The 22904-nt window shown below is 39.4% G+C and overlaps 3 protein-coding genes and 1 pseudogene across 3 annotated transcripts; all 4 read left to right on the forward strand.

Annotated features, from left to right (window-relative positions):
* Positions 1–1468: 1468 nt before the first annotated feature.
* On the forward strand, positions 1469–2866 carry LOC131991471 (E3 ubiquitin-protein ligase TRIM35-like; annotated as a pseudogene).
* A 3058-nt stretch (positions 2867–5924) lies between these two features.
* Positions 5925–11710, forward strand: LOC131990737 (E3 ubiquitin-protein ligase TRIM35-like). Its single transcript, XM_059355851.1, has 4 exons — positions 5925–6442; positions 6503–7136; positions 11244–11367; positions 11568–11710. Exons 1-4 carry the CDS (start codon positions 5925–5927, stop codon positions 11708–11710), a joined length of 1419 nt encoding a protein of 472 aa, XP_059211834.1.
* Positions 11711–13463: 1753 nt separating this feature from the next.
* Positions 13464–14861, forward strand: LOC131991230 (E3 ubiquitin-protein ligase TRIM35-like). The gene has a single exon (XM_059356569.1). It carries the CDS (start codon positions 13464–13466, stop codon positions 14859–14861), a length of 1398 nt encoding a protein of 465 aa, XP_059212552.1.
* A 3250-nt stretch (positions 14862–18111) lies between these two features.
* On the forward strand, positions 18112–19506 carry LOC131991662 (E3 ubiquitin-protein ligase TRIM35-like). Its single transcript, XM_059357155.1, has one exon. The coding sequence runs from the start codon at positions 18112–18114 to the stop codon at positions 19504–19506; it is 1395 nt and encodes a 464-aa protein (XP_059213138.1).
* The last annotated feature ends 3398 nt before the right edge of the window (positions 19507–22904 follow it).

Genomic DNA, 22904 nt, shown 5'->3' on the forward strand with positions numbered 1-22904 from the left:
AGGATGCACAAATACTCACATACAAGAGGACAGAATAACACGCATGTTACAGCATGTCTGTAAAGAGACGTGTGGGGAAACACAGAACTTGTTTTCATTCAGAGATCTCAATTTGAGAAACATGTGACCACGTTGATGATGCTTTTTTTTTTCCTTCGTCAGTGTGAGGAAATGATGTCATGATGATGTAACATCAGCAGAATCAACAACTCAGATCAAAGAGCTGTCAATCACTCTGTGACTGGCAGGCTTCTCTGTGGTTTCCTGTTTGATTATTGATCAAATCTTTAAAATTATTTCTCTTTAAAAATTAATTCTTATTGGGTTTTTTTCTTTTATTGGTGTTTGAGGGTGTTGTATAGAAAATACTGTCAAATAACAGAAAAGAACCGTAAGTTGTTTTACAGATAATTTCTTTAAAATACAGATAATGAAGAGTTACTACTGTAATTCAAATATATATATCTATATATATCTATATCTATATATATATATATATATATATATATATATATATATATGTAGAACAACTAAAGTGTTTCTTACTTTAATTGGACAATAAGTGTTTTACAAACTTGTTCATTCATGATTTATTTTCACATTTTTTTTACGTTAAATTTAAATGTTTTACTGTAAGAAAACAGAACATTTCCTTAATTTTACATTCAGCAATATGATGTGTCATTTAACATTGAAGACCATAAAGCAATTTAATAATACTGTAAAAAAAAAAAACAATTCAAAAATATTTCCAATTGTTTTAATTTACAGATTTCCACTTCCATGTTCAGGTTAATATTTGTAACTAAAGTAATTAACTTTATGCCATTTGCAGTGTTGCATAATTAGGCTTTTATTGTGAGGGGTGGTGCTTTTATTGTGAAGGGCGGGCAGGTTTGTGGCAGTGGCCGTGGTTTCATGTACAGCGGCTGTAACAGCAACCAGTAATCCCACATTCAGACTCAAAGAGAGAAAAATCCATGCTGTGATTTGGTTTGAGAAACTTTTTGCTTTTAGTAGATTTGCGTATTTTGTGCGATTGTATGGCAGAACTTGTCTTGGTAACACAGAACTTGTTTTCATTCAGAGATCTGCAGCTCAGAGTTATTCACCAGTTTGGAATGAGACTCAACCTGATAAACTGTTGTGTTAAAGCTCCGCCCCTCAGCTGACTCACCTGAGACAAACCAGGAAACAGGCTGTTATTCTGACTCACTGAGACAAAGAGACACAAACACACTCTCTGAGAGACGGACGATAAGATTCAGCTTCAAACTAGAAACCTCCACTTTAACTGAAAGAGGACAACTTCAGGGGATTACTGGGAATACTGGACCAGCTCCACTTCGCCCAGCTGCTGAATCCACAAACTGAACGACAGTTTTACAGGAAAGTAAAGTAACTTTGAGAGAACAGGGAGTGGCTGAGCTGTTTGTCTGCTGTGTTTTCAGCTTTACTCAGAGACTAAATGGCTTCCAGATTAGAGGACGATCTCTGCTGTTCTGTCTGCCACGACATCTTTAAAGATCCTGTCATCCTATCATGCATTCACAGCTTCTGTAAAGACTGTCTGCAGAGCTGGTGGACGGAGAAACAAACCAGAGAGTGTCCAGTTTGTAAGAGAAAAGATTCAAAGGATTATCCACCTCTTAACTTTGCGTTAAAGAACCTGTGTGAGAGTTTCTTACAGGAGAGAGATCAGAGAGCTTCAGAGGCTCTCTGCAGTCTGCACTCTGAGAAACTAAAACTCTTCTGTCTGGACCATCAGCAGCCAGTGTGTCTCGTCTGCAGAGACTGAGAAAAACACACCAACCACAGATTCAGACCCATCGATGAAGCTGCACAACAACACAAGAAGGAACTTCAGGAAACTCTGGAGCCTTTAAAGAAGAAGTTAAAGGTTTTTAAAGAAGTTAAAGTGAAGTTTGATCAAACAGCAGAACACATTCAGGTCCAGGCCCAACGCACAGAGACGCAGATTAAGGAGCAGTTTAAGAAGCTTCACCAGTTTCTAGAAGAGGAAGAGGAGGCCAGGATGGCTGCACTGAGGGAGGAAGAGGAGCAGAAGAGTCAGATGATGAAGGAGAAGATGGAGGCTCTGAGCAAAGAGATAGCAGCTCTTTCAGACACAGTCAGAGCCACAGAGGACGAGCTGAGAGCTGAACACGTCTCATTCCTGCACAACTACAAGGCTGCAGTGGAAAGAGTCCAGCAGCGCCTCCTACTGGAGGATCCACAGCTGCCCTCAGGAGCTCTGATAGACCAGGCCAAACACCTGGGCAACCTGGCCTTCAACATCTGGAACAAGATGAAGGACATGGTCTCCTACAGTCCTGTCATTCTGGACCCAAACACTGCTGGTACAGGACTCATCCTGTCTGAAGATCTGACCAGAATGAGACGAGGAGAGGAACAGCAGCTTCCTGATAATCCAGAGAGGATTGGTTATCCCTTCTCTGTTCTGGGCTCTGAGGGCTTTAACTCAGGGACTCACAGCTGGGAGGTCGAGGTTGGAGACAATACATTCTGGGCACTGGGTGTGTTAGCAGAGTCTGTACAGAGGAAAGAAGACATTAAGTCTGGATTTTGGAGAATACGGTTCTATAAAGATAAATACTCATCACGGTCACCATCAGATAAACGAACCGTTCTCGTAGTTCAGAAGAAGTCTCAGAGGATCAGAGTGAATCTGGACTGGAACAGAGGAAAGCTGTCGTTCTCTGATGCTGACACTAACACACACATACACACCTTCACACACACTTTCACTGAGAGGATGTTTCCATGTTTTTTGAATAGGGATGATGATCCCCCACTGCAGGTTTTACCAGTGAAGGTCTCTGTGGCTGCAGGACAACAGAAATAGACGATCAGCATCGTTCTGTTCAAGACGTCCTGACGTCTTTGAGGAACATGTGACTACGTTGTCCTAATGATGTTTTTTTTCTCCGTCAGCGTGAAGAAATGTCATGATGATGTCATGATGATGTAACATCAGTAGAATCAACAACTCGGATCAAAGAGCTGTCAATCACTGGCAGGCGTCTCTGTGGTTTCCTGTTCGATTATTGATCAAATCTTTCAAAGTAATTCTCTGTAAAACTTCATTCTCATTGATTGTTTTGTTTTTTGCTTTTATTGGTCTTTGAGGGTATTATATGAAAAAATACTGTCAAATAACAGAAAAGAACCGTAAGTTGTTTTTACAGATAATTTCTTTAAAATACAGATAATGAAGAGTTAATATCTGTTATTTAAATATAGCTGTCGAACAACTAAAATGCTTTTACTTTAATTGGGCAATAAGTGTTTCACAAACTTTTTACTGTGTTTTGATTTCTTTTTACATTTTTTACGTTAAATTTAAAGTTTTACTGTAAGAAAAAAATGTTTCCTTTATTTTACTTTCAGCAATGTGATGTGTGTTTTTTGTAATTTTGCATAAAATGAACTGCCATTTAACAATCAAGACCATTAATCAATTTAATAATACTGTAAAAACACAAAAAAATTAATTTGTCTATTGTTTTAATTTACAAATTTTAACTTCCATGTTTTGGTTAATATTTGTAAATAAAGTAATTAACTTTATGACATTTGCACTGTTCATGCATTATTGGGCTTTTATTGTGAAGGGTGGTGCTTTTATTGTGAAGGGTGGGGCAGGTATGTGGCAGTGGGCGTGGCTTCATGTACGGTGGCTGACAGTAACCAGTAATCCCACATTCAGACTCCAAGAGAGAAAAATCCATGCTGTGATTTGGTTTTACAAACTTTTGACATTTCGCAGATTTGTGAATTTTGGGAGATTTTATGGCAGCAGTAAATAATTGAGATGCTGAATTTCCGTAGGTTGGAATATTCGAACTGCACTGTCACTTTTTTAAAAGGCTTAAAGTCTTAATTAAAGACTAAAACAACTCAATAAAATGATTTTGTGCACAGAACTATTGGACCATTCTATAGAACGTTCTCTTACTTTATCTTTTATAATCTGTGGAGAATTTTCAAATTTAAAAGTGCTTCAGAATAATTAAATATACAATAGATTCTTAAAAAACTGCATGACTCCTACAGAAGGTCAGGACCACTTATAAATTGTTGTTTGTGCCGAATGAATGATTTAAAAATGGGAGAATGTGGCAAATTATCCTAAATCAGTCATACAAGACAAGTAAGAATGAACCTTTATTTGCAAGTGGTAATTGCACGAGGCCCAATTTATTATATTTATGTGGTTTACATTTATATTTATTGTGCAAATGTAGTTTTTGCACCTTATTGATAACATTTATTGTTTATAATTGTTTTAATCTTTCCTATTTTGTACTGCAACTGCTGCACAGCTATTTCCTCGGGATAAATAAAGTCATATTTTATCTTATTTTTTTTGGTTGTTCTGTATTAAGATTTTTATTCTGCAAAGGAACAAGTAAATATAGCTGCCAAATAAATCAAGTGAAGTAAAAAAAAATGGAAATTAGAAAAGAAACACTAAAAATGTACTTGCTTACATTACTAGAAGTAAAGACAGAATGAAGGAGACAAGGAGGTGAAGAAGGTGAGGAGAGAAAAAAGAGGAAGAAAAGAAGAGGAGGTGGAGAGGAAGGAGAGAGAGAAGAAATCACATTTCACCCTCATGTACTGCAGCATCTTTTAGAACTTTTTGAAACTCCACTAGAATTTGAAATAAAGTTCTGTCTGGCTGCAAACATGAATCTGTAAAGATGGAGACAGAGAGAAAAATCCATGCTGTGATTTGGGTTCAAAAGCTTCAGACATTTTGGAGATTTCTGCAAGAACTGCATTTTTTGGCCAACCCGTTCTCATTCCCAAAGCGCAATATACCGACGATTTGTCACACCCCTAGACGTATCATACTGAGGCAAAGGGTACCCTTCCATTATTATTCCACATTATAGTCCATGTCAACACCTTTCTATAACAGTAGGTCTCATGTCTGTAACCCTTTTTGTCTCTTAGTTATAATCATTTAAATATGCCCCAGGGTTAAGGTTCAAAGGTCAATATCTCAAAGCAAGAATATTATAGAACCTTGAAATTGATATATGTTACTCTCCAGGCCAAGACCTTTCCGGTGATGTATTTGGTTTAGCTCTATGACAAAGTTTTATTTTTTTCAAACCTTGGAAATCTGCCCTAACAGACTTAGATTCCCACAGCCCTTTGAGTGCTCTGAGTGCGAGATGTGAAAAAAGTGCGAGACGTGGAAGGGTACCCTTTGCATCAGTATGATACGTCTAGGGGTGTGACAAATCGTCGGTATATTACGCTTTGGGAATGAGAACGGGTTGTTTTGGCGGATGGATGGCGAGCTCTTGTGTTGTGTTTCCTGCTGAGAAAGCCTCTTATTGTGAATCTAGTGTGTCAGCCATCCATCCTCTGAATGCTCCAGGTCTCTAGTTTGTGGTTGTAAAGTTTCATGAGGCTGACAGACAAGAGGACAAAATAACAAATTTTACTGCATGTTACAGCATGTCTGTAAACAGACTCATGGGGAAACACAGAACTTATTTTCTCTCTGAGATCTGCAGCTCAGAGTTATTAACAGTTTGGGATGAGACTCAACATGTTAAAATGTTGTGTTAAAGATCCGCCCATCAGCTGAGTCACCTGAGAGAAGCCAGGTAACAGGCTGTTATTCTGCCTCACTGAGACGAAGAGACACACACACACACTCAGAGAGACGGACGATAAGATTCAGCTTCAGACTAAAACCTCCACTTTGACTGAAAGAGGACAACTTCAGGGGATTACTGGGAATACTGGAACAGCTCCACTTCACCCAGCTGCTGAATCCACAAACTGAACAACAGTTTTACAGGAAAGTAAAGTAACTTTGAGAGAACAGGGAGTGGCTGAGCTGTTTGTCTGCTGTGTTTTCAGCTTCACTCAGAGACTAAATGGCTTCCAGATTAGAGGACGATCTCTGCTGTTCTGTCTGCCACGACATCTTTAAAGATCCTGTCATCCTGTCATGCATCCACAGCTTCTGTAAAGACTGTCTGCAGAGCTGGTGGACGGAGAAACAAACCAGAGAGTGTCCGCTTTGTCAGAGAAGATCTTCAAAGGAACCACCTCTTAATTTTGCGTTAAAGAACCTGTGTGAGAGTTTCTTACGGGAGAGAGATCAGAGAGCTTCAGAGCCTCTCTGCAGTCTGCACTCTGAGAAACTCAAACTCTTCTGTCTGGACCATCAGCAGCCAGTGTGTCTCGTCTGCAGAGACTCAGAGAAACACACCAACCACAGATTCAGACCCATCGATGAAGTTGCACAACAACACAAGAAGGAACTTCAGGAAACTCTGGAGCCTTTAAAGAAGAAGTTAAAGGTTTTTAAAGGAGTTAAAGAGAAGTTTGATCAAACAGCAGAACACATTCAGGTCCAGGCCCGACGCACAGAGACGCAGATCATGGAGCAGTTTAAGAAGCTTCACCAGTTTCTAGAAGAGGAAGAGGAGGCCAGGATGGCTGCACTGAGGGAGGAAGAGGAGCAGAAGAGTCAGATGATGGAGGAGAAGATGGAGGCTCTGAGCAGAGAGATAGCAGCTCTTTCAGACACAGTCAGAGCCACAGAGGACCAGCTGAGAGCTGAACACGTCTCATTCCTGCACAACTACAAGGCTGCAGTGGAAAGAGCCCAGCAGTTCCCCCTGCTGGAGGATCCACAGCTGCCCTCAGGAGCTCTGATAGACCAGGCCAAACACCTGGGAAACCTGGCCTTCAACATCTGGAACAAGATGAAGGACATGGTCTCCTACAGTCCTGTCATCCTGGACCCAAACACTGCTGGTACACAACTCATCCTGTCTGAAGATCTGACCAGTCTGAGACGAGGAGAGGAACAGCAGCTTCCTGATAATCCAGAGAGGATTAAAGGTTATGGCTCTGTTCTGGGCTCTGAGGGTTTTAACTCAGGGACTCACAGCTGGGAGGTCGAGGTTGGAGACAATAAAGGCTGGCATCTGGGTGTGTTAGCAGAGTCTGTCCAGAGGAGAGGAGACATCCTGTCTGGATTATGGGGAATGCAGTTCTATAAAGATAATTACTCATCATGGTCACCATCAGATAAAGGAACTGGTCTCGTAGTGCAGAAGAAGCTCCAGAGGATCAGAGTGAATCTGGACTGGAACAGAGGAAAGCTGTCGTTCTCTGATGTTGACACTAACACACACATAGAAACCTCCAAACACACTTTCACTGAGAGGATGTTTCCATATTTTTACAATGGGGATGAGGATCATCACCCACTGCAGGTTTTACCAGTGAAGGTCTCTGTGGCTGCAGGACAACAGAAATAGACGATCAGCATCGTTCTGTTCAAGACGTCCTGAAGTCTTTGAGGAACATGTGACTACGTTGTCCTGATGATGTTTTCTCCGTCAGTGTGAGGAACATGATGTCATGATGATGTAACATCAGCGGAATCAACAACTCGGATCAAAGAGCTGTCAATCACTCTGACTGGCAGGCGTCTCTGTGGTTTCCTGTTCGATTATTGATCAAATCTTTCAAGGTAATTCTCTGTAAAACTTCATTCTCATTGATTGTTTTTTTTTTCTTTTATTGGTGTTTGAGGTTGTTATATAAAAAAATACTGTCAAATAACAGAAAACAAGTTATTTTATAGAATAAATAGTAAGTATATCTGTATTTTAAAAATATATACATATATATATATATATATATATATATATATATATATATAAATGTATGTAGAATAACTAAAGTGTTTTTACTTTAATTGGGCAGTAAGTGTTTGACAAACGTTTTACTGTTTTTTAATGATTTCTTTTTACATTATTTTAGGTTAAATTTAAAAGTTTTACTGTAAGAAAATAAAACCTTTCCTTAATTTTACATTCAGCAATATGATGTGTGGGTTTTTTTGTTGTATTTTTTACATAGAATTAACTGTCATTTAACATTCAAGACCATTAAACAATTTAATAATACTGTAAAAAAAAAAAATCTTTCCCATTGTTTTAATTTACCGATTTCAACTTCCATGTTCTGGTTAATATTTGTAAATAAAGTAATTAACTTTATGACATTTGCACTGTTCATGCATTATTGGGCTTTTATTGTGAAGGGTGGTGCTTTTATTGTGAAGGATGGGGCAGGTTTGTGGCAGTGGGCGTGGCGTCATGTTCGGCGGCTGACAGTAACCAGTAATCCCACATTCAGACTCCAAGAGAGAAAAATCCATGCTGTGATTTGGTTTCACAAACTTTTGACATTTCACAAATTTGTGTATTTTGGGAGATTTTATGGCAGCAGTAAATAATTGAGATGCAGAATTTCTGTAGGTTGGAATATTCTAACTGCACTGTCACTTTTTTAAAAGGCTTAAAGCCTCAATTAAAGACTATGACAACTCAATAAAATGATTTTGTGCACAGAGCTATTGGACTATTCTTATCAGAACTTTCTCTTACTTTATACTTTATAATCTATGGAGAATTTTCAAACTTAAAAGTGCTTCAGAATAATTAAATATACAATAGATTCTTTAAAAACTGCATGACTCCTACAGAAGGTCAGGACCATTTATAAATTGTGGTTTTGTGCCGAACAAATAATTTAAAAATGGGAGAATGTGGCAAATTATCCTAAATCAGTCATACAAGACAAGTAAGAATGAACCTTTATTTGCAAGTGGTAATTGCACAAGGCTCAATTTATTATATTTATGTAGTTTATATTTATATTTACTGTGCAAATGTAGTTTTTGCAGCTTATTGATAACATTTATTGTTTATAATTTGTTTTATCTTTCCTATTTTGTACTGCTGCACAGCTATTTCCTCGGGATAAATAAAGTCATATTTTATCTTATTTTTTGGTTGTTCTGTATTAAGATTTTTATTTTGCAAAGGAACAAGTAAATATAGCTGCCAAATAAATCAAGTGAAGTAAAAAAAAAAAGGAAATTAGAAAAGAAACACCAAAAATGCCCTTGCTTACAGTACTAGAAGTAAAGACAGAATGAAGGAGACGAGGAGGTGAAGAAGGTGAGGAGAGAAAAAAGAGGAAGAAAAGAAGAAGAGGTGGAGAAGAAGGAAAGAGAGAAGAAATCACATTTCACCCTCATGTACTGCAGCATCTTTTGAAACTTTTAGAAACTCTAGAATTTGAAATAAAGTTCTGTCTGGCTGCAAACATGAATCTGTAAAGATGGAGACAGAGAGAAAAATCCATGCTGTGATTTGGGTTCAAAAGATTCAGACATTTTGGAGATTTCTGCAAGAACTGCATTTTTTGGCGGATGGATGGCGAGCTCTTGTGTTGTGTTGTTTCCTGCTGAGAAAGGCTCTTATTGTGAATCTAGTGTGTCAGCCCTCCATCCTCTGAATGCTCCAGGTCTCTAGTTTGTGGTTGTAAAGTTTCATGAGGCTGTGATTATCCTAGAGGTCACAGCAGCTCATTTTATACACTGAGCTCAAGTTTCACTCACTAACATCATCACACATGAAGAACATTGGGCTCATTGAATCCACAAGAGTCTCAGCTTTACACTCAGACCCCATTTATGCAGCTCACAGACTGTTTAGGGACCCCAGGATGCAAAAATACTCAAATACAATAGGTGAAAAAATGCATTTTTTGCTTTGTTTTGCATGGTATCAGCATTTTACCAGTGGACATGTCTGTGAAGAAGAGTCTTGTGGGTTTCCATAGAGCACATTTTCATTCAGATATCTTGAGGTCAGAGGTCAAAGGACCGTTTTAAAAAAGGCCATGTCAGTTTTTTCCCGCTTAAACTTTGTAGCATGTTAAAAAAGTGTCAAAGTGTTTATTAAATGCCTGCAGTTGTTAACGTGTATATAATATTCATTACTTCTCATAGACAATGAGTTGCATATATGTTGTATTTTTGTTGCTTTGTTGTCAACTGTTTTGCCTCTCTGTCTATTTTATTCATGTCTGAGTCAAAGTCCGCCCCTCCTGATGCCCTGAGAGAAGCTCTGCACTACTTCTATTTTGTCATTTTCCCAAAGAGTTTAATAGAGCTGCAGATGGGTTTACATTATAGTCAAAAGGCTAAAAGGCCATTAAGATGTTTGTTGTGAGTAGTGTGTTGATTTATATAGATATGAATGTGTACAGATGGGTGTAGGTGTAAACTGTTTATATAGATTGTGTAGGTATAAAAATTAAAGGAAATTGAAAGCCACACGAGGGTGGAGGGTGGGGGGTGGGATGGGTCTTTTATTTATTTCTTTATTTTTACTTTATTTTATTCTTCCTTGTCAAAAAAAAAAAGTCATTATGCTTGTACGGTGTGTCTGTAAAGTTATGCATTTGTTCATGTTCCTTTTGGAAAATACGACTTTCAATGTAACAAACTGAAGATGCTTGCTGTACACCATAAACATACTGTAAGAGCTTCTGTTAATAAAAACAAATCTTTGAAAAAAAAATTGTACGGACTGATTTGCCAAATCTTTTTTATTAAGTCTTACCTTACACACTTACAGTAAAAAATCATTTAAGACTTATTTTACAGATAATTTGTTTAAAAATACGGATAATATACAGTAAATCTCTGTATTTGAAATATATCTATATATCTGTAGAATAACTAAGGGTTTTAATATGACTAAGTGTAAATTTTGCTGCCAGATTTTTCCATGATTTTCTTTTTGCAATAAATTTAAAGTTTCACTGTAAGAAAACACAGAAAGTGGCCTTAATTTTACTTTCAGCAATATGATGTGTATTTTAACGTAGAACTTCACTGTAATTTAACATTCATGACCATTAAGCAATCGAATAATATTGCAAAAGAAAACATACAATGTCCCATTGTATTAATTTACAGATTTTAACTTCTATTTTATGGTATTACTTGGAATAAGAGTAATTTCGTTTATTATAGAATTTGCCTTTAACAAGAAAAACCCTGTAAAATAATACTGTACATTTCTAGAAAATGACTGCTTATAATTTTTACAGTGTAGTCCAGTATATTTCCATATCAGCCAGTTTTCTCCAGAGCTGGTGGAGACCAAACCCGGAGCTTAAAGAGGAGCGAACTTCATCAGGTGGACACAAACTGAACAACTCCACATGAATCTAAATGCTGCTCCACGTCTGCTGCATGTGAAAACTGTTTGCGAACAACTGTAAAATCTTTATAAGGTGATATGTCAGAGCCTTATGTGTCGTGTAAAAAAATTTGATTTAAGCAACTTTAACATACTGAAGCTGTTCTTCAGGTCTCCGTTGGCCTCAGAGAACTCTGTGGAGTTACTAATTGCCTCGGGGGAAGAGGGAAGACGTCCGCTGTTAGCCGACCAGGTCTGCGCTCAGCACGGAGTCACGTTATAGGAACACCGGCAGGTTGGAGAATGGGGACACAACCGCCAGGACCAGAGGGAACGGACAGGTAGAAACACCTTGTCAGGGCTGGAACTTCATCACCGCTAGCCGACTTTCTTCTGTGCTAACATCCCACCGCACGCGCTAGCTTGCGCACCGCAAGCAATGCGCCGGTAAAGGATGTCAGCCACCGTAACCGATTCTCCCTCTGTTACCGGCAGGTTGGAGAAGCTTGTTCTTGCCCGCTGTTAGCCAGCTTTATGTCTCCGCTCAGCACGGGTCCACCGCACAGCTCGTTAACTCAAGAAGCTGTGAGCAATACGCCAACGCTGAGAACACAACCACCGGGACCAGAGGAGATTGACAGGGAGAAACACCTTGGCATCAATGAAATCAAATCAATCAAAATTACTTTATTCTTCCCCGAGGGGAAATTCAGTTAGTCTGGTAGAATCTCTTGAAGAATGAGACAGCTTGATGGCTGTAGGAACGAAGGATCTTTTGAATCTCTCCGTCCTGCAACGGAGAGAGAGGAGCCGTCCACTGCTGTTTTTTTGGTCCATAAAGGTTTTCTGTAGTGGGTGATCTGGGTATTTCAGGATGGCCTGGAACATGTTGACAGTTCATCTCTCCACCACCTCCTCCAGTGTGTCCAACCTGGCTCCAACCCCAGAACCAGCTTTTTTGACCAGTCTGTCCAACCACCTTGCATCTCTGTGTCTGACATGGCTGTAACTACATCACCGCTAGCCGACTTTCGTCTGCGCTAGCATCCCACCGCACATGTTAGCTTGCGCACCGCAAGCAATGTGCCGATACATGATGTCAGCCACCACAACTGGGAAGCTCTCTCCAACAGAAGCACCGTCACTGGGATTACCAGAGACAGGGCAGAAACAAACACAGAAACAAACAAAGAGAAAGGGAACAGCAATCAAGGGAGGCTGCCCGTAGACAGACGCCCAACTTGCTGCCTTGTTATGGTAAGTTGATACAATGCTGCCCCCCATACACTTTTCAAGATTGTCACACTGCACCCTGACTCAGGTGCAGATCAAACAATCACTGATTGCACGCCAACACAGATTCAGCTTCAGACTAAAACCTCCAGTTTGACTGAAAGAGGACAACTTCAGGAGATTCCTGGGAATACTGGAACAGCTCCACTTCACCCAGCTGCTGAATCCACAAACATAACTTCCTCGTGTCTGGAATTTATGTGCAGTTATTCTTAACGTCGAACTGAATACTTTTTTGGGCCTAATCTGAGCCTCGCCTGCAGCAGGAAATGTTGGTATAGTACGTGTCTGGAAACCACAGATCTGTTAATTAGCAACTTCTCTTTAGTCCAGTGACAAAGTATTATGTTGTTAAAAGCCACCAAGAGCCACTATCAGGTGGGAGGGTCAGATTACCTCAGGACTTTAGACCTGTTCATGTCCTGCTGGTGGAAGTTTTGTCTGGTAGAGGGATTGTTAATAACCCTGTTATTTTTACCTGACCTTAAACCAGTGGATTTGGTGCCTAACCTTAACCAAAATGTTTTTATTTTTCAGTGTTAAAAACAGTGATTGTCATGAGTTTACAATAGCCCCCAAATACATAGACACATTATTGAAGAATAGAAGAAAAACGTAGATTCACCAGATTTATATTTCTCAACTACATACTCAAGGCAAATAAAGAAGTAGTCTGACATTAAATAATTTCTTTATTTACATTGTATATATTTCTATGTACATAACAATTATTAACCAGTTTGCAATGAGACTTTGGAATGAGATCTGATAAACTGTTAAAGCTCCGCCCCTCAGCTGACTCAACTGAGACAAACCAGGAAACAGGCTGTTATTCTGCCTCACTTAGACGAAGAGAGACACACACACACACACTCTGAGAGACGGACGATAAGATTCAGCTTCAGACTAAAACCTCCACTCTGACTGAAAGAGGACAACTTCAGGAGATTACTGGGAATACTGGAACAGCTCCACTTCACCCAGCTGCTGAATCCACAAACTGAACGACAGTTTTACAGGAAAGTAAAGTAACTTTGAGAGAACAGGGAGTGACTGAGCTGTTTGTCTGCTGTGTTTTCAGCTTCACTCAGAGACTAAATGGCTTCCAGATTAGAGGACGATCTCTGCTGTTCTGTCTGCCACGACATCTTTAAAGATCCTGTCATCCTGTCATGCATCCACAGCTTCTGTAAAGACTGTCTGCAGAACTGGTGGACGGGGAAACAAACCAGAGAGTGTCCAGTTTGTAAGAGAAGAGCTTCAAGGGAACCACCTTTTAATTTTGCGTTAAAGAACCTGTGTGAGAGTTTCTTACAGGAGAGAGATCAGAGAGCTTCAGAGGCTCTCTGCAGTCTGCACTCTGAGAAACTCAAACTCTTCTGTCTGGACCATCAGCAGCCAGTGTGTCTCGTCTGCAGAGACTCAGAAAAACACACCAACCACAGATTCAGACCCATCGATGAAGCTGCACAACAACACAAGAAGGAACTTCAGGAAACTCTGAAACCTTTAAAGAAGAAGTTAGAGGTTTTTAAAGGAGTTAAAGTGAAGTTTGATCAAACAGCAGAACACATTCAGGTCCAGGCCCGACGCACAGAGACGCAGATTAAGGAGCAGTTTATGAAGCTTCACCAGTTTCTAGAAGAGGAAGAGGAGGCCAGGATGGCTGCACTGAGGGAGGAAGAGGAGCAGAAGAGTCAGATGATGAAGGAGAAGATGGAGGCTCTGAGCAGAGAGATAGCAGCTCTTTCAGACACAGTCAGAGCCACAGAGGACGAGCTGAGAGCTGAACACGTCTCATTCCTGCACAACTACAAGGCTGCAGTGGAAAGAGTCCAGCAGCGCCCCCTGCTGGAGGATCCACAGCTGCCCTCAGGAGCTCTGATAGACCAGGCCAAACACGTGGGCAACCTGGCCTTCAACATCTGGAACAAGATGAAGGACATGGTCTCCTACAGTCCTGTCATCCTGGACCCAAACACTGCTGGTACAAGACTCATCCTGTCTGAAGATCTGACAAGTCTGAGAGCAGGAGAGGAACAGCAACTTCCTGATAATCCAGAGAGGTTTGGTGTTTATTCCTGCCCTGTTCTGGGCTCTGAGGGCTTTAACTCAGGGACTCACAGCTGGGAGGTCGAGGTTGGAGATAATACAATCTGGTCACTGGGTGTGTTAGCAGAGTCTGTCCAGAGGAAAGGAGACATTAAGTCTGGATTTTGGAGAATACAGTTCTATAAAGATAAATACTCCTCATGTTCACCATCAGATAAAGGAACTGCTCTCATAGTGCAGAAGAAGCTCCAGAGGATCAGGGTGAATCTGGACTGGAACAGAGGAAAGCTGTCGTTCTCTGATGCTGACACTAACACACACATACACACCTTCACACACACTTTCACTGAGAGGATGTTTCCATATTTTACCAATAGGGATAATGATCACCCACTGCAGGTTTTACCAGTGAAGGTCTCTGTGGCTGCAGGACAACAGAAATAGACGATCAGCATCGTTCTGTTCAAGACGTCCTGAAGTCTTTGAGGAACATGTGACTACGTTGTCCTGATGATGGTTTTTTTCTCCGTCAGTGTGAGGAAATGATGTCATGATGATGTAACATCAGCAGAATCAACAACTCGGATCAAAGAGCTGTCAATCACTCTGTGACTGGCAGGCGTTTCTGTGGTTTCCTGTTCAATTATTGATCAAATCTTTCAAGGTAATTCTCTCTAAAACTTCATTATCATTGATTGTTTTGTTTTTTGCTTTTATTGGTGTTTGAGGGTATTATATGAAAAAATACTGTCAAATAACAGAAAAGAACCGTAAGTTCTTTTTACAGATAATTTCTTTAAAATACAGATAATGAAGAGTTAATGTCTGTTATTTAAATATATCTGTCAAACAACTAAAATGCTTTTACTTTAATTGGGTAATAAGTGTTTCACAAAGTTTTTACTGTGTTATGATTTCTTTTCACATTTTTTACATTAAATTTAAAGTTTTACTGTAAGAAAAAAAAATGTTTCCTTTGTTCTACTTTCAGCAATATGATGTGTGTTTTTTGTAATTTTGCATAAAATTAACTGCCATTTAACAATCAAGACCATTAATCAATTTAATAATACTGTAAAAACACAAAAAAATGTATTTGTCTCTTGTTTTAATTTACAAATTTCAACTTCCATGTTCTGGTTAATATTTGTAAATAAAGTAATTAACTTTATGACATTTGCACTGTTCATGCATTATTGGGCTTTTATTGTGAAGGGTGGTGCTTTTATTGTGAAGGGTGGGACAGGTTTGTGGCAGTGGGCGTGGCTTCATGTACGGCTGCTGACAGTAACCAGTAATCCCACATTCAGACTCCAAGAGAGAAAAATCCATGCTGTGATTTGGTTTTACAAACTTTTGACATTTCACAGATTTGTGTATTTTGGGAGATTTTATGGCAGCAGTAAATAATTAAGATGCAAAATTTCCATAGGTTGGAATATTCTAACTGCACTGTCACTTTTTTAAACGGCTAAAAGTGTCAATTACAGACTAAAACAACTCAATAAAATGATTTTGTGCACAGAACTATTGGACTATTCTTATCAGAACTTTCTCTTACTTTATACTTTATAATCTATGGAGAATTTTCAAACTCAAAAGAGCTTCAGAATAATTAAATATACAATAGATTCTTAAAAAAAACTGCATGACTCCTACAGAAGGTCAGGACCACTTATAAATTGTGGTTTGTGGCGAACAAATAATTTAAAAATGGGAGAATGTGGCAAATTATCCTAAATCAGTCATACAAGACAAGTAACAATGAACCTTTATTTGTAAGTGGTAATTGCACGAGGCTCAATTTATTATATTTATGTAGTTTATGTTTATATTTTCTGTGCAAATGTAGTTTTTGCACCTTATTGATAACATTTATTGTTTATAATTTGTTTTATCTTTCCTATTTTGTACTGCAACTGCTGCACAGCTATTTTCCTCGGGATAAATAAAGTCATATTTTATCTTATTTTTTGGTTGTTCTGTATTAAGATTTTTATTCTGCAAAGGAACAAGTAAATATAGTTGCCAAATGAATCAAGTGAAGTTAAAAAAAATGGAAATTAGAAAAATACTAGAAATGTACTTGCTTACAGTACTAGAAGTAAAGACAGAATGAAGGAGAGGAGGAGGTGAAGAAGATGAGGAGAGAGAAAAAAGAAGAAGAGGTGGAGAAGAAGGAAAGAGAGAAGAAATCACATTTCACCCTCATGTACTGCAGCATCTTTTGAAACTTTTAGAAACTCTAGAATTTGAAATAAAGTTCTGTCTGGCTGAAACATGAATCTGTAAAGATGGAGACAGAGAGAAAAATCCATGCTGTGATTTGGGTTCAAAAGATTCAGACATTTTGGAGATTTCTGCAAGAACTGCATTTTTTGGCGGATGGATGGCGAGCTCTTGTGTTGTGTTGCCTGCTGAGAAAGCCCCTTATTGTGAATCTAGTGTGTCAGCCATCCATCCTCTGAATGCTCCAGGTCTCTAGTCTGAATGCTCCAGGTCTCTAGTCTGAATGCTCCAGGTCTCTAGTTTGTGGTTGTAAAGTTTCATGAGGCTGTGATTCTCCTAGAGGTCACAGCAGCTCATTTTATACACTGAACTCAAGTTTCACTCACTAACATCATCACACATGAAGAACATTGGGCTCATTGAATCCACAAGAGTCTCAGCTTTACACTCAGACCCCATTTATGCAGCTCACAGACTGTTTAGGGACCCCAGGATGCACAAAGATTCACATACAAGAGGACACAATAACACATTTTAAGGGATGGTTTCTGCCTCAAACTGCATGTTATCAGCATAAAGTTGGCATGTCTGTAAAGAGGAGCCTCTTAGAACCCGTTTTCTGTCAGATATCTTGAAGTCAGAAGTCAAGGGACCCCTTTGGGGACTAATATCTCACATGAATAAAACAGTTTTCCAGTCATACCCGATTTATGCAGCTCACTGTTTAGGGAGTATGTACAAATATTCAAATCCACCATTTTTAGCATATTTATATGCATGGAATCAGCATAAAGTGGGCATGTCTGTAAAGAGGAGACTCATGGATACCCATATAACCCATTTTCATTCACATATCATGAGGTTGTAGGTCAAAGGACGGCTTTGAAAATGACCATTTGGGCTCATTGAATCCACAAAAGTCTCAGCTTTCCAGTCATACCCGATTTATGCAGCTCACAGACTGTTTAGGGACCCCAGGATGCACAAAGATTCACATACAAGAGGACAAAATAACAAATTTACTGCAGGTTACAGCATGTCTGTAAAGAGACTTGTGGGGGGAAACACAGAACGTGTTTTCATTCAGAGATCTGCAGCTCAGAGTTATTCACCAGTTTGGGATGAGACTCAACATGTTAAACTGTTGTGTTAAAGCTCCGCCCCTCAGCTGAGTCACCTGAGACAAACCAGGTAACAGGCTGTTATTCTGCCTCACTGAGACGAAGAGACACACACACACTCTGAGAGACGAACGATAAGATTCAGCTTCAGACTAAAACCTTCACTTTGACTGAAAGAGGACAACTTCAGGAGATTACTGGGAATACTGGAACAGCTCCACTTCACCCAGCTGCTGAATCCACAAACTGAACGACAGTTTTACAGGAAAGTAAAGTAACTTTGAGAGAACAGGGAGTGGCTGAGCTGTTTGTCTGCTGTGTTTTCAGCTTCACTCAGAGACTAAATGGCTTCCAGATTAGAGGACGATCTCTGCTGTTCTGTCTGCCACGACATCTTTAAAGATCCTGTCGTCCTGTCATGCATCCACAGCTTCTGTAAAGACTGTCTGCAGAGCTGGTGGACGGAGAAACAAACCAGAGAGTGTCCAGTTTGTAAGAGAAGAGCTTCAAAGGAACCACCTTTTAATTTTGCGTTAAAGAACCTGTGTGAGAGTTTCTTACAGGAGAGAGATCAGAGAGCTTCAGAGCCTCTCTGCAGTCTGCACTCTGAGAAACTCAAACTCTTCTGTCTGGACCATCAGCAGCCAGTGTGTCTCGTCTGCAGAGACTCAGAAAAACACACCAACCACAGATTCAGACCCATCGATGAAGCTGCACAACAACACAAGAAGAAACTTCAGGAAACTCCGGAGCCTTTAAAGAAGAAGTTAGAGGTTTTTAAAGGAGTTAAAGTGAAGTTTGATCAAACAGCAGAACACATTCAGGTCCAGGCCCGACGCACAGAGACGCAGATTAAGGAGCAGTTTAAGAAGCTTCACCAGTTTCTAGAAGAGGAAGAGGAGGCCAGGATGGCTGCACTGAGGGAGGAAGAGGAGCAGAAGAGTCAGATGATGAAGGAGAAGATGGAGGCTCTGAGCAGAGAGATAGCAGCTCTTTCAGACACAGTCAGAGCCACAGAGGACGAGCTGAGAGCTGAACACGTCTCATTCCTGCACAACTACAAGGCTGCAGTGGAAAGAGTCCAGCAGCGCCTCCTGCTGGAGGATCCACAGCTGCCCTCAGGAGCTCTGATAGACCAGGCCAAACACCTGGGCAACCTGGCCTTCAACAACTGGAACAAGATGAAGGACATGGTCTCCTACAGTCCTGTCATCCTGGACCCAAACACTACTGTTACAAGACTCATCCTGTCTGAAGATCTGACCAGTCTGAGACTTGGAGAAGAACAGCAACTTCCTGATAATCCAGAGAGGATTAAAGGCTACGGCTCTGTTCTGGGCTCTGAGGGCTTTAACTCAGGGACTCACAGCTGGGAGGTCGAGGTTGGAGACAATACACACTGGTTACTGGGTGTGTTAGCAGAGTCTGTACAGAGGGAAGGAGACATAGAGTCTGGATTATGGAGAATACTGTTATATGAAGATAAATACTTATCAGGGTCACCATCAGATAGAGGAACTGTTCTCGTAGTCCAGAAGAAGCTCCAGAGGATCAGAGTGAATCTGGACTGGAACAGAGGAAAGCTGTCGTTCTCTGATGCTGACACTAACACACACATACACACCTTCACACACACTTTCACTAAGAGGATGTTTCCATGTTTTTTCAATGGGGATAAGGATCACCCACTGCAGGTTTTACCAGTGAAGGTCTCTGTGGCTGCAGGACAACAGAAATAGACGACCAGCATCGTTCTGTTCAAGACGTCCTGAAGTCTTTGAGGAACATGTGACTACGTTGTCCTGATTATGTTTTTTTTCTCCGTCAGTGTAAGGAAATGATGTCATGATGATGTAACATCAGCAGAATCAACAAGTCAGATCGTCTCTGTGGTTTCCTGTTCGATTATTGATCAAATCTTTCAAGGTAATTCTCTGTAAAACTTCATTCTTATTCATTGTTTGTTTTTCTTTGATTGGTGTTTGAGAGTGTTATATAAAAAATATTGTCAAATAGCAGAAAACATTAAGTTATTTTATAGATAATGTCTTTAAAAATACAAATATAAACAGTTAATATCTGAATTTAACTCTATCTGTAGAATAACTAAAGTATTTTTACTTTAATTTTACAGTAAGTGTGTAATAACATTTTTACTGTCTTTTATGTCTTTTTACATTTTTTCACGTTAAATTTAGAGCTTTACTGTAAGAAAAAAAACAACTTTTCCTACATTTTACATTCAGCAATATGACGTACGTTTTGTATTTTCACATAGAATTAACTGTCATTTAACATTCCAGACCATTAAGCAATTTAATAATACTGTAAAAAAAAAAAATCTTTCCCATTGTTTTAATCAACAGATTTCACCTTCCAGGTTCTAGTTAATATTTGTAATTAAAGTAATTAACTTCATGACATTTGCACTGTTCATGCATGATTAGGCTTTTATTGTGAAGGGTGATGATTTTATTGTGAAGGGTGGGGCAGGTTTGTGGCAGTGGGCATGGCTTCATGTACGGTGGCTGACAGTAACCAGTAATCCCACATTCAGACTCGAAGAGAGAAAAATCCATGCTGTGATTTGGTTTTACAAACTTTTTACATTTCACAGATTTGTGTATTTTGTGCAATTTAAAGCAGCTTACGTTAACAGCTGAGAAAGCCTCTTATTGTGAATCTAGTGTGTCAGCCATCCATCCTCTGAATGCTCCAGGTCTCTAGTTTGAATGCTCCAGGTCTCTAGTCTGGATGCTCCAGGTCTCTAGTCTGAATGCTCCAGGTCTCTAGTTTATGGTTGTAAAGTTTCATGAGGCTCTGATTATCCTAGAGGTCACAGCAGCTCATTTTATACACTGAGCTCAAGTTTCACTCACTAACATCATCACACATGAAGAACATTGGGCTCATTGAATCCACAAGAGTCTCAGCTTTACACTCAGACCCCATTTATGCAGCTCACAGACCGTTTAGGGACCCCAGGATGCAAGAATACTCAAATAAAATAGGTGAAAAAAATGTGTTTTTTGCTTTGTTTTGCATGTTATCAGCATTTTATCCGTAGACATGGGTTAGGGTTAGTCTTGTTTGGTTTCCATAGAACATATTTTCATTCAGATATCTTGAGGTCAAAGGTTAAAGGACCCTTTTAAAAAAGGCCATGTCAGTTTTTTCCCGCATAAACTTTGTGGAGTGTTAAAAAAGTGTCAAAATGATGATTATACGCCTGCAGTTGTTAACGTGTATATAATATTTGTTACTTCTCATAGGCAATGAGTTGCATATATGTTGTATTTTTGTTGCTTTGTTGTCAAACGTTTTGCCTCTCTGTCTATTTTATTCATGTCTGAGTCAAAGTCCGCCCCTCCTGATGCCCTGAGAGAAGCTCTGTACTACTTATATTTTGTCATTTTCCCAAAGAGTTCAATAGAGCTGCAGATGGGTTTACATTATAGTCAAAAGGCTAAAAGGCCATTAAGATGTTTGTTGTGAGTAGTGTGTTGATTTATATAGATATGAATGTGTACAGATGGGTGTAGGTGTAAACTGTTTATATAGATTGTGTAGGTATAAAAATTAAAGGAAATTGAAAGCCATATGAGGGAGGAGGGTGGGGGTCGGGATGGGTCTTTTATTTGCTTCTTTATTTTTATTTTATTTTATTCTTCCTTGTCAAAAAAAAAAAATCATTATCCTTGTACGGTGTGTCTGTAAAGTTATGCATTTGTTCATGTTCCTTTTGTAAAATACGACTTTCAATATAACAAACTGAAGATGCTTGCTGTACACCATAAACATACTGTAAGAGCTTCTGCTAATAAAAACAAATCTTTGAAAAAAATGTGTGTGGACTGATTTGCCAAATCTTTTTTATTAAGTCTTACCTTAAACACTTACAGTAAAAAATCATTTAAGACTTATTTTACAGATAATTTGTTTAAAAATACGGATAATATACAGTAAATCTCTGTATTTGAAATATATCTATATATCTGTAGAATAACTAAGGGTTTTAATATGACTAAGTGTTAATTTTGCTGCCAGATTTTTCCATGATTTTCTTTTTGCAATAAATTTAAAGTTTCACTGTAAGAAAACACAGAAAGTTTCCTTAATTTTACTTTCAGCAATATGATGTGTATTTTAACATAGAAATTCACTGTAATTTAACATTCATGACCATTAACCAATTGAATAATATTGCAAAAGAAAACATACAATGTCCCATTATGTTAATTTACAGATTTTAACTTCTATTTTATGGTTATTACTTGGAATAAGAGTAATTTCGTTTATTATAGAATTTGCCTTTAACAAGAAAAACCCTGTAAAATACTGTAAATGTCTAGATAATAACTGCTTTTTTTACAGTGTAGTACAGTATATTTCGATATCAGCCAGTTTTCTCCAGAGCTGGTGGAGACCAAACCCAGAGCTTAAAGAAGAGCGAACTTCATCAGGTGGACACAAACTGAACAACTCCACATTAATCTAAATGCTGCTCCACGTCTGCTGGATGTGAAAACTGTTTGCGAACAACTGTAAAAACTTTATAAGGTGATATGTCAGAGCCTGATGTGTCGTGTAAAAAAAATTTGATTTAAGCAACTTTAGAATACTGTAGCTGTTCTCCAGGTCTCCGTTGGCCTCAGAGAACTCTGTGGAGTTACTTATTGCCTCGGGGGAAGAGGGAAGACGTCCGCTGTTAGCCGACCAGGTCTGTGATCAGCACGGAGTCACGTTATAGGAACACCGGCAGGTTGGAGAACGGGGACACAACCGCCAGGACCAGAGGGAACGGACAGGTAGAAACACCTTAACAGGGCTGGAACTTCATCACCGCCAGCCGACGTTCGCCTGCGCTAACATCCCACCGCACTCGTTAGCTCGCGCACCACAAGCAACACGCTGGTAAAGGATGTCAGCCATCGTAACCGATTCTCCCTCTGTTACCGGCAGGTTGGAGAAGCTTGTTCTTGCCCGCTGTTAGCCGACTTTATGTCTCCGCTCAGCACGGGTCCACCGCACAGCTCGTTAACTCACGAAGCCGTGAGCAATACGCTAACGCTGAGAACACAACCACCAGGACCAGAGGAGATTGACAGGGAGAAACACCTTGGCATCAATGAAATCA

Source organism: Centropristis striata, chromosome 18 (genome assembly GCF_030273125.1).
Source record: "Centropristis striata isolate RG_2023a ecotype Rhode Island chromosome 18, C.striata_1.0, whole genome shotgun sequence".
Taxonomy (NCBI): domain Eukaryota; kingdom Metazoa; phylum Chordata; class Actinopteri; order Perciformes; family Serranidae; genus Centropristis; species Centropristis striata.